Source organism: Dryobates pubescens, chromosome 14 (genome assembly GCF_014839835.1).
Source record: "Dryobates pubescens isolate bDryPub1 chromosome 14, bDryPub1.pri, whole genome shotgun sequence".
NCBI lineage: Eukaryota > Metazoa > Chordata > Aves > Piciformes > Picidae > Dryobates > Dryobates pubescens.
The window spans coordinates 11,272,782-11,284,883 of NC_071625.1; the positions used below are offsets into that span (position 1 = coordinate 11,272,782).

Consider the following 12,102-nt stretch of genomic DNA (forward strand, 5'->3'; position numbering starts at 1 on the left):
TAACAAAAAACACGCTGACAATATTGCTTGCTGTGTGCTTTCACTGGCAGAATTAAAGTTGTATAAGTGTCTTCCAGTATCTGCAAAACCCCCTATTCTTTGAAAGATATAATAATATGAAGGGTATTATTATTTGTAGTAGTAGTAGTGCTAGTAGTAGCAGTAATATTAGTAGTACTGTGGCAGTTGTTATTATTATTTTTACTATTTTTATTGCTATTACTATTAATTCCAAAGCTCTGCTGCTTGGTTTTGTTTGTTTCTTCTCTCTGATGCTTATTCAGAATAATTCAGGGCTATCTCACAACACAGAAATTCAACACAAGGCTCAGAGAAAAGCTGAAAATGGTATAACTCTATGATAAAAAAGTGTCTGTGAATACACGCCAGTTATTCAAGAATTAAAAAGAATGAATTTTAATTTCTCTATTTATAGTGCGGAAACTAGTCCTACTTCCATTGCCAAAATTCTAAGAAATCTCATCCCCAAATGTCATGCTTATCAATAAAGCTCTTGTCTATTTTTTTTTCTGTTTAAATATTGTGGTTTGCTGTAAATGCAAAACAAATGTACAGTCTCCATGGAAACTAGACATTTTCCCAATTATATACATGAGGTTTAGCTTCTTTATAAGAAAAAAAAAAAAAAAAAGAAAAGGAAGAAAGAAAAAGCTCTGATTTGAATTTCATATTTTTGATGGCCACTGAGAATCAGTACTTAATTTTCTGATGTCATGGTTCATAAACCACACTTACATACCTTACTGTATATGTTCAAGCTATCTGTTTGCTCTAACAGTAAGGCAAGTCATTTACTGAGGCAAGATCATGCAAAATTTATTTTACTGCTAAAAATATTAATTTAACCAGAAGTATTGACAGCACTGTGATGCAGAATATGGCATGCAAACTAATTCATGGGCATTAGGAAAATGAAATGGGATCTGCCTCTCTATCTTAATTGCAGCTACTGCTGGATTTCAGAGCCGAACGATTAACAATCATTACACCATTTGAAAATATCAGTGGGAGAGTGTCAAAGAAGATGAGACTTCCATGTTTACAAGAGTTTTTGCCTGTGGCATACTGTGTGCCTTTGTGAATCATTTATCTTCTAGCTTAAACCTGTCATGGTATGAAATATTGCAACTGTGATTCTGCATGACAGAATAATAAAACAGTGAAAAAAGTCCATATTTCAATGACCTTTCCACAGAATTTTGGACTTCAGAACCTGAAAATCTGCACATGAAATAGTTTTTCTTTTTTTTCCCTCCATCAAAAACTAATCAAAGCCAATAAATTCTCCTCTACACACTGAATATGCTATTTCATTGTTTGTGTTTTGTTTTGTTTTTTCTGTACCAACCTGGTTTAACTTTTGTTAAAACTGTGATCTATTATGGAATGGAATGGAATGGAATGGAATGGAATGGAATGGAATGGAATGGAATGGAATGGAATGGAATGGAATGGAATGGAATGGAATGGAATGGAATGGAATAGACCAGACCAGGTTGGAAGAGAACTTCGAGATCATTGTGTCCAACATATCATCCAACTCTATCTGATAAGTCTAAGCTAGTTGGTTTAGTTGATTAGGTGGTGTTGGATGATAGGTTGAACACGATGATCTTGAAGGTCTCTTCCAACCTGGTTTATTCTATTTTATAAAGAAAACACTAAACCATGGCACCAAGCACCCCATCTAGTCTCCTCCTAAACACCTCCAGTGACGGTAACTCCACCACCTCCCTGGGCAGCCCATTCCAATGGGCAATCACTCTTTCTATGAAGAACTTCCAGCCTAAACCTCCCCTGGCACATCTTGAGACTGTGTCCTCTTGTCCTGGTGCTGGTTGCCTGGGAGAAGAGACCTGCCCCCACCTGGCTACAACCTTCCATCAGGTAGGTGTAGACAGCAATAAGGTCTCCCCTGAGCCTCCTCTTCTCCAGGCTAAGCAACCCCTGCTCCCTCAGCCTCTCCTCATAGGGCTTGTGCTCCAAACCCCTCACCAACTTTGTTGCCCTTCTCTGGACACGTTCCAGCAACTCAACATCTTTCCTAAATGGAGGGGCCCAGAACTGGACACAGGACTCAAGGTGTGATCTAACCAGTGCTGAGTACAGGGGCAGAATGACCTCCCTGCTCCTGCTAGTCACACTATTCCTGATGGAGGCCAGGATGCCATTGACCTTCTTGGCCACCTGGGCACACTCCTGGCTCATGTTCAGCCTACCATCAACCAGTAACCCCAGGTCCCTTTCTGCCTGGCCTCATGTACAGTATTGGATGCCATCACAGTTCCATTCAGCAAATACCCAAATGTTATTTCTAACTGAAAACTGAAGGGAAGATGGAAGACTTTTGAAGGAAAGAAGGAATTTTCTGAAGGAAAATCTTATGCACTGCTGGAGTACCCCTTCATTCTTCAAAATGTTTGCTTTGACTCTGTTGTTGCGAGCAATCTCCAAGAAATCTGTATGTCATGATGCAAATTAACAAATGAATTCAAGGTCACAAAGGCCAGAATTTTTGGGGCACCATCTTGTCAGAGAATGATCCCTACACAATCAATATCAAGTATGTTTCTTAGTGCATTTTCTTCTATCAGGACCAAACACAAAACTTATATGTAGCAATTTCCTAAAATTTATCTTATGAAGTTCAGTATAAAAATGGATGGCTATCCTTCTGTACAGCAGTACTAGAACATATTGTGAAGAGACAGAGAAGAAAGCTGTCAGCTAAAACACATTTTTTACATAAATATATGAAACTTCAGACCAAGACAAAGAATTATCTGGAGTGTAGAAAACTTAGGTTAAAAATACTTTGACTTTCTTAATGGTTGTTCCTGGAAATACTGAGGTGACAGATGAGAGAAGTGTGAGTCAGAAAAAAATACATTAATAGGTTATCAAAAACATACATGACTTTATAATTCAGGCAAAATTTCATGTACTTTTGTGTGCAAGGAATTCTGCTTTCTATTACTGTAGGAGTGTCACTGAAAAAGGAAGCTAAAAGGAAATTTTTTTTTTGGCCTGCTTGAAGTGTCATGTCATCCTTATTTTTTCATGGCTACTGCCAGGTATATTTTCTAATATTTCTTTCAACACACAAACATTTATATCATTTATATTCACACAAGTGTGGTAAGCATTTCTGTGATATATTCCACAGGTAGCTCAAGAGAAATTATAGATATTCTATCACAATCATGTCCTTGATACATCATTGAATTCTTGAATGCCAGGATAAGTCTATCTATGCCATGATTTTCCTTCTTTGTATCAGCATCTTTTTAAATAGGCATTGTGAAAGGATCAGACAGAATTAATTGATACTGTTCTTAGCATGATCAGTGTGCAAAGAAAATCCATATTTGCCAAACTGTTCCATGAAACTATGAAGAACAGTAGGATTTTCCCCCACAATCATGTCTTTTTGGGGGGGAATTCTGTCTTTATTTCCAGAAATCACAAATCACATTTTCATCCACAATTTCAGAGGTACAAGGTGCAGAGCATTAATATTTCAAATCTTTTATCATAGCAATTTTAACTCTTTACATGTTGACAGTTCTATCATAAAGTAAGTATCAGACCTGATGGAAATGGGAGGATATAATCTTCTGGTTCCTCTCAAACAAATTAGCTAGGTCAAAAGCATGTGCTTGTAACAGCTAGAAATAAACCAAGACTTCTGCAAATGTGTACAATTTTAGATGAATGTTCTAGAGGAATAAATAGAGATTCCCCAGGCGTAGGAGACGATACTTCAAAAAATCTATTTTGTACTATCCTATGCACCACTATGCTATACATAAGATCAAATTAAGTGGATGTGAAAAGAATTCAGTCATCGTGAGTATGGCAGATGGATACACAGCAGTTCAAATATTAAGGACAATTTGGAAAAAATGATTACAGAATCACCATGGAGGTTAATAAATGCCCATCCCTGCTAATTGACAGACTGAAATATGAGCAGTGGGTGAGGATAAAGTCTTACTTATCCAAGTATAAATCTGAAGCATGAATATTTAAAGAATTATATTCAATATGTTGGCATACTGCTTACAGAGGATTCAAAATGAACAAACTGTCAGCTGTCACCATAGGCATTGTTTAATAAAGTGAGATAAATTAATTCATAATCCCAGAGAGATAAAACAACACTGTAAAAGTCATGTCTTGTTGTGGGAGAGAAAACATCTTTAAAACATTCATCAGAAAAAAAGTTTGGATGGGTGTGAAGCTTTGAGGGAAGAACTGGGAATCTACAAACACCAAATGGATGCTGCTGTAATTTCATTCATCAGGAAGGACTATGCTATTGCCTCATGATGTAGAGAAGCCAAGGAAAGCAATATTAGTTTCTTTCCCTGCCTACATGGAATTACTGAAGCTACAGTTTCTAGAAGGTAGGCACGTGATCTTGGGTGGAAAGAAACTTTAACTGGTACCACACAGCATCACAGCAATATTCTAAGTTACACATTGATTGTCACAGTGAGACAAAAATAAATGAAAGATAATGGTAAATACAAGCATTTTGAGAAAACAGTGCACTACAAACATGATGAAAAGTATAAACAAAATATCAGTCAAAACAACTTTGTTTAATCTAAAAGCAATCATACAAGTCACCCAAAATTTTTGAACGTACCCAGGCAACAAAAAGATATGAAAGCGATCAGATCTACTCACCAAATTCCTTAGGAACAGTGATAGAATAAACACAGTTGTGACCAACACTATAGTTCTTGGGGTAGTTTGGTGATAATACAGTGCCTTCAGAGCCAGTTGACCGACTTCCACAGGGTGCTAAAAAATAAGTATAATGAGTATTTAAGAATATAATCTAAGAAGAAAAAAATAAAAGTGATTTGTTATGTGTTGATATATGCTATTAAAATAAATTTTATTACACTTCTAGACTGGATTAAATGTGTGTAACCTGTGAAGTATTGAGTTTGCAGAACTTTCTCATATATCAAAAGAGAATTGATTGGACTCTGGAGTTTCCTAGATCAGTTCTTGTTTTTGTCTACCATTTATGAACCATCCTAATAAAACAATAATGTGCTTTGTACACAGTAAACTATAATTCACAGCATCCAAAACTATTATTCATTTCTATGATGCTTTATACTCCGATAAAACCATAGATTATGCAGCCCTTCTGCATACTAGTAAATTCTTGCTCATGCCAATAGATTCATAATTCAAAATAACATATATTACAACTAAACCAAGAAAGTCAGGATTCCTTGACCAAACACTTATTTATTTCTCAATTATTTATAACATTATATATAAAAAAATACTGAGCACACACTTTATCACACAAAGACCATGTTTATTCTACCATTAACAGCTATAATACTTGATAAAATGGCAGATAAATAAGAATGCTATTTACTCCAACAATGTATTTTTCTAAGGTTAACAATATAAGTAAACATTTGGCATTATTCAAAATTGTCAAGCAAGAAACAGTGGGTTGTTTTTTTCCTTACTTTTCTTCATCATTTATATGAAACAGTCAAAAGTGTTAATGATTTCCTGTGTCTACTACCTGCTTCTCATACACACTTTACAACTAAGTGATTTAATCTATTGTCAAGATTATGGTATCTGTTTGAAATAACTCTTCCCGTTTTGGACTATAAAACATTTTTACTGAGTTTAATCTTAATAGTTATTTAACAAATTTGTTTCCTCTGTTAAGTATTTATTTCTAAAATAAATACTACACAATGTTTCATTTACTAAACACACACACACAGAAAACCATCAGGCTTTTATGATATAGTCTCCAGTTTGAAGCCATCAACCCTCATCCTGTCACTCTCTGCCACTACCAAAAGTCCCACTCCAAGATTGTGGAATGAACAGAATATTCTGGAAATATGAGCTCAGCAAAGCTCTCTCTAGTCAAAGGCATAGGGTTGGGTGGGGAAAGACCAAACCAAATATGGGTCTTCACCTCCTGTTGAGGGGTCAGATCCTGCAGCATGCCTATTCCTCCTCCACCTAAGAGGGACTGCAGCCACCTGGGAAACCACAGCTTTCACCCCATACCTGTGTCTGACAGAGCTGCTGTTCAGCCTGGAGAAGACTCTGGTCTAGTGGAAGGGGTCCCTTCCCATGGCAGAGGGCTTGAGATGATTCTTAACGTCCCTTCCAAAGTAAACCATTCTATGAATCTACAAATCTTAATTTCTTCTTTTCCCAGGTTTCTATTTTTAATACTGAACATGGCCTGGGAGCAGTTGTGGTGAGAGAGATTGAATTTTGGGTGTCTGAGGAGTACAAGACTTGGAAGTTCACTCATTTAAACCTGTATCAGAATTTTCCAGAGCAGGTTTTTCTTGTTCAAATGGAACCAGCTGTGATTTTTACTTGGCTTAGAGCAGAACTCAGGGAAAAAGTCCTTAGAAGTGGCCAAAGCTCCTTTCAGGTAGCAGGAGGGGGGTAGATTAAGGAACCCAGAGCTCAGTGCTGCAGACCTACACCTTCAGCTTGACTCTTTTGAAGCTATTTTGCTTCCTTCTGCCTTTGTTCTTCATTTCCGAGTCAAGCACAGCCCCACTGTGGGACACAGAGTGGAGGGAACACAGCCTGGTCACCTCCTCAAAGGTTACAAAGGGCCAAGCCAGCTGGACTGTGTGCTTCATGCTGCCACCACTGTGCCTTGAGGAGGGAGGGGAAAAGGCTGAGATGTGATGAGCGTCAGCAGGGTGAAGCACAAGACCTAGCCATCTCGGGCCTTTGCTACCCCTGGGGAGTTGCAAAAATAAGGCTCAAAAAATATATATATCAAAGTTTATGTAGCTTAAACTATTTCTCCTTCTTTCTAACATACCCTTCACTAAACTATACATTTAAAAAATTGGCAGCAGATTTAGTTCAACAGAAGATGAAATACCTGGTTTTATGGTGCACTCTATTTAACTAATCCCTTAAATACCTTGGAAATTTGGATTCTCTGGCAGTCGATTTTAATGAGGTCATTGTAATTAACTGCTATTCTTCATTTCTTATGCTTTATTTACCATTATATTACATGAGTACTTCTTAAATGAAAGCTTAGAATAATTACACACATCATTTATTATTCAATGGATATTGTAAAACCATATAATGAATTCCAAATGTATATGCAAAAGGTCAGACACTCCAAGTAATACTTGGTGTGGGTATATGCATATGGCTGTATTTGCTGTATTTATTTTTAATTGTTTTCTGGACTTTCTAGAACTATTAACCTTCATAGGTCATCACAATAGCGTTCTCAAAATCTCTCTGATATTAAGAGAAGAACAACTGCAGGAAAAGTTGAGATTTAACTTAATCACATTTTTCAAAAGCTGGGGGGTTTTCAGCAAAATACCTGTTCTCTGCATAGTCACATAGAAAGATTTTATTTTGCTCCCTATTCCCAAAAGCACTTATGTATTCTACACTAAACAGTCAGTGGTCGGTCATAGGAAAAATAATCCCAGAATCTCCAAGAAGTATATACTGCTAACCAACTCTCTGCTTAATTATGAAAAATCCAATAGTTGAATGCTAATATTTTTTGTTTGTTTGTTTGTTTTGTGGCTTGATAATTTTTGGTGTACAATGGTCTGCTTTCCATGGAGGAGGAATAAGAGTGTTCATATAGGAAAATCAGTGTAGTGTGAGGGTTGTAGTTTAAGGTATACTGAGACCAAGATACCAACTCTTTTACTTTCTCAGGAATCTTCCAAGTGCTGAATTTCTACACACACACACACACAAAATAACCCTACAATTGTTCAAAAATAGTGTTTGTTGTATGCTTTAATATCAAGAGGCATTGCTTCCCCAGAGTTTATTCAGATATCTCACTATCTCTGGTATTTCCTACGTTGCAGCTCTAAGTCATGCTCTGCTGAGCATGCAAGCACAGTAAATCCTGTGCATGCAGTCTAGATGCAAATGGAAGAATATACAATCCTAACAAGCTCTTTCAATCCCCTTTGGTGACCTTTAAAGAAAACAATCTTTCTCCACAAACTGTTTTGGGAAGAAGGCTCAAAATGGTACAGTAACAGGAATATATTTGTAAAATATGGGCAGTGGTAGCTTGGGAACAAAAATCTCATACTGAGGAGATTCAGTCACAATAAAATAAAATCCTTATTTTTTCCAAATATGCTTCAACTTTCTTTTCAAATCTAGCTAGTAAGAACTAAACTTTCATAGTACATACCATCTGAGTAGTATTTTACATATTTGAAACACATTCCTAATGGATTTAAATTCTACCTTGAACTACTGAGGTCATGGCCTGTGTGATTCTATAAAAGAGGTTATTGTGAGCAAAAAGTAATCAACATATGACAACTTTAAATGGAGCATGCTGCTTAAGCAGTTCGATGAACATTACTTTGGAACTATAAAAAAAAGTACAGTCTGATTCACAGTACCATTCAGCTTCATTAGCCGCAAGAATACTCTGTGCCTTCTGCAACTGTCTCTTTTATTACATGTTTTCAAACCCTGAAATAGATTAAAGTGACCCTTCATACTGTGACTTCAAAATTACACACCTTTTTATCACTGGTGGATCAAAACAAAACCACTGATGCCCTTGTAGTATAAAAAATAACTGCTGAAGAATTTCCAAGCATAGCCTCACCTGCATGACAGCCTTAATTTTGTAACTTGTCACTGTTTGGGTTTTCAGTCTTAACACATCCAAGTGCTGGGTTTTACACATTGGCCACAACAACCCCATGCAGTGCTAGAGGCTGGGGTCAAAGTGGGTGGAGAGCAGCCAGGCAGAAAGGGACCTGGGGATACTGGTCAATAGTAGGCTGAACATGAGCCAGTAGTGTGCCCAGGTGGCCAAGAAAGCCAATGGCATCCTGGCCTGCATCAGGAATGGTGTGGCAAGCAGGATCAGAGAAGTCATTCTGCCCCTGTACTCAGCACTGGTTAGACCACACCTTGAGTCCTGTGTCCAGTTCTGGGCCCCTCAGTTTAGGAAAGATGTTGGAACGTGTCCAGAGAAGGGCAACAAAGCTGGTAAGGGGTTTGGAGCACAAGCCCTATGAGGAGAGGCTGAGGGAGCAGGGGTTGCTTAGTCTGGAGAAAAAGAGGCTCAGGGGAGACCTTATTGCTCTCTACAACAACCTGAAGGAAGGTTGTGGACAGGTGGGGGCAGGTCTCTTCTCCCGGGTGGCCAGCACCACAACAAGAGAATACAGTCTCAAGCTGCACCAGGGGAGGTTTAGGCTGGATGTTAGGAAGAAGTTCTCCATGGAAAGAGTAATTGCCCATTGGAATGTGCTGCCCAGGGAGGTGGTGGAGTCACCGTCACTGGAGGTGTTTAGGAAGAGACTGGATGGGGTGCTTGGTGCCATGGTTTAGTAGATTAGGTGGTGTTGGATGGCAGGTTGGACTCGATGATCTTGAAGGGCTTTTTCAACCTGGTTAATTCTATTCTATTCTACTCTATTTCCTCCTTTTTAAAAAAAAAAAAACACCACCACAAATATCACATCAGTTTATTGCTTGTAATAGCTTAATACTTTTCCATACATAATTATTAATATTTTAAACTACATCCATGCTATACTGTACTCTCTAATAATTTTTTTTTTTTTTTGTTAAAGGATACATTTTCCCTGACTACACACTTCATCACCTCTCATCTCATTTCTTTCTGCAATACGTGAAACACAAATATAGGCATTTAATTGGTGACATTTCACAGCATGATAAACACAGTCACCCCAGGAACCAATACTGGTTTTACAGATTTTATAAAGAAAGATTTAAGGGAACTATGGAGTAGTTTTAAAATAAAAGCACCAGCCTTGTCTTCTTGTTTGGTTGTGTAAATGTCATGAAGTTGAATTCTTTGTCTACTCAAAGAGGTTGTGCAACCACGATAGTGCACGTTAAAAGACAAAAGATGAGAAAAATCACGATTACGCTCTGTACAAATGAGCAGCCTGATCTAGTGGAAGGTATCCCTGGCCATGCATGGCACAGGGGCTGGAACTAGATGATATTTAAGGTCCCTTTCAACTTGAATAATTCTATGATTCCATGTTTTGATCACCTTATTTAATTTCCTTTTAAACAAAAGACAAACAGTACATAGGAATATTCTGAATAGGGATGCTTTTATTAAAAATAAAAAGTGAATTAGTCATAGGAAATTCATTACAATATTGGGGATTGTTAGATAAATCATATGGAGAGATTTTGTTGCCTCAATTCAAACCTTTTGAAGGATAAAGCGTCAGACTATAATGAAATGTAACAATATTTTTGAGTTATCAATAAATTGTTTTCTCTGCTAGGAACAAGGTTTTGACACTCAGTCTTAAACATGATTTTCCACTATAGGACTTTTGGTTCTTCTTTGCTACCAATAATTTAACATTAACTATACTTGGTGAAGCAAAGAGTAACCATTAATCATAATTTCTGTCATAGTAATATTGCATCTGCATGTGTTAATTACATCCTGTTCTTAACATCCACCATGAAATGCCAAATAATTTAGCATATTAGTCTGCATAGACTTTGCATGTGTTCAAAAAAGAATGAAGCCAATGATTTGGTTCACTTCCCACACTTATTAGAGAGGCTCAAAGTCATATTTAATAATTATTTCAACCAAATGCAAGTCCTGCCTAATGCACATAGGACTAGGTCATAAAAAATATTTGGTGCATAAAGGTAAACTGCAAAGCCAGGAGCTTCATAGACTGAATATATTGTTGAAAATTAGTCCACTATGATCCTTAAAGCCTCTGTTCAGCTTTTATCTAACTCCAAAATCATCAGTTATTAACTTTCAGGGTCTGTAGACACCAGCTTTGTACATTGCCAGGAAAGTAGGGTTTGACAAACTGAACAATTCGGCAGCCAGTTCACAATGTGTTCCTCAACAAAGATTGCCCATGGCGTTTGAAGTACCAGACATTTTCAGAAGAAGCTTAAATCTATCCCAAATAGTTGTCCTTCCAACATAATGCATCCATAGACTTCATTTTCTTTTTAATTCCAAACTGAGAATGCTTTTATCCCATATGTTATCTAAAAGGCTAGACTTTAGAACAAGTAAAACCCCATGAGTCTTTTCTAAATGTGGACCATTCAAATCTATCTTTCAGGACTATATTTTAAGTTAAGTCAAATTATTCAGAGTGAGTATAGAGACGCTGTTCTTCTGAGATTCTACTATTCAGTGGAAATATCCATATTTATTGCAACAAAAAGTTTTTTTACTTAATGGGGTCTGACTCTGGACTACAGTATCATTTCCACCCTATGCTATTCATACTATTTATCTGATCATTTTCTTCATGGAAATAATCAGATATTGCTGACATAAACTCTCTTAGAAGAGAAAAAGCTTTTCTGTGTCGTTTGACTTACATGGTTTACAAATACAATTTTATACATTGTAAAAGCATGTTCTCAAAAGCAAGAGAGCCATCTGTAGTGTTGAAACTTCTCCCTTCCTCTTCTATGGCTTATTTAGATCCAAACACGACCAAAATGAGAACACTAATTTGTAATATTTTTCTTTGGCACATTCTGAGATGCCTCACTCTTCCTATAAAAGTATAAGACTATTCCCCTGAAGCCTGTAATGGTTTTGGTGGATATTGAAAATATTGAAGGTCTTCAAATGTTATAAAAATAGCATTTCTTTATAGTTGGCAATTTTAATTTTTAAAATTTTTCTCTCTTGGTTTGCCATCTACTTTGCAAAATAAATTTAAGTACACACCAAAGAAAATTCATATTCTATTTAAATTAATTATATTCAAATTAGACATGCATTTAACAGCTTTTTTTTTAATCTTCTGATCATTAAAATTAATTGAAATTACCATAATGAAGGGATTTTATTGTAACGTGACATTTTGTTGCTGTTTGTTGCTATGCTGTTGGATACATGGGAGAAGCTTTTTTCTCAATCTTATTAAAGTGAAAAGATTTTGGCATTAGAATAGCATAGAAGAGAATAAACCAGGTTGGAAGATACCTTCAAGATCATTGCATCCAACCCACCAACCAATCCAACCCACCTAA

At 36.7% G+C, this 12,102-nt stretch overlaps 1 protein-coding gene across 1 annotated transcript in view; it reads right to left on the minus strand.

Annotated features, from left to right (window-relative positions):
- CSMD3 (CUB and Sushi multiple domains 3) overlaps positions 1-12,102 on the minus strand; it is a 386,198-nt gene that overhangs the window by 93,481 nt on the left and 280,615 nt on the right. The window contains exon 32 of the mRNA XM_009905784.2: positions 4,717-4,833. Within this exon, the coding sequence (XP_009904086.2) occupies positions 4,717-4,833 (117 nt within the window). The remainder of the gene's footprint in view (positions 1-4,716; positions 4,834-12,102) is intronic.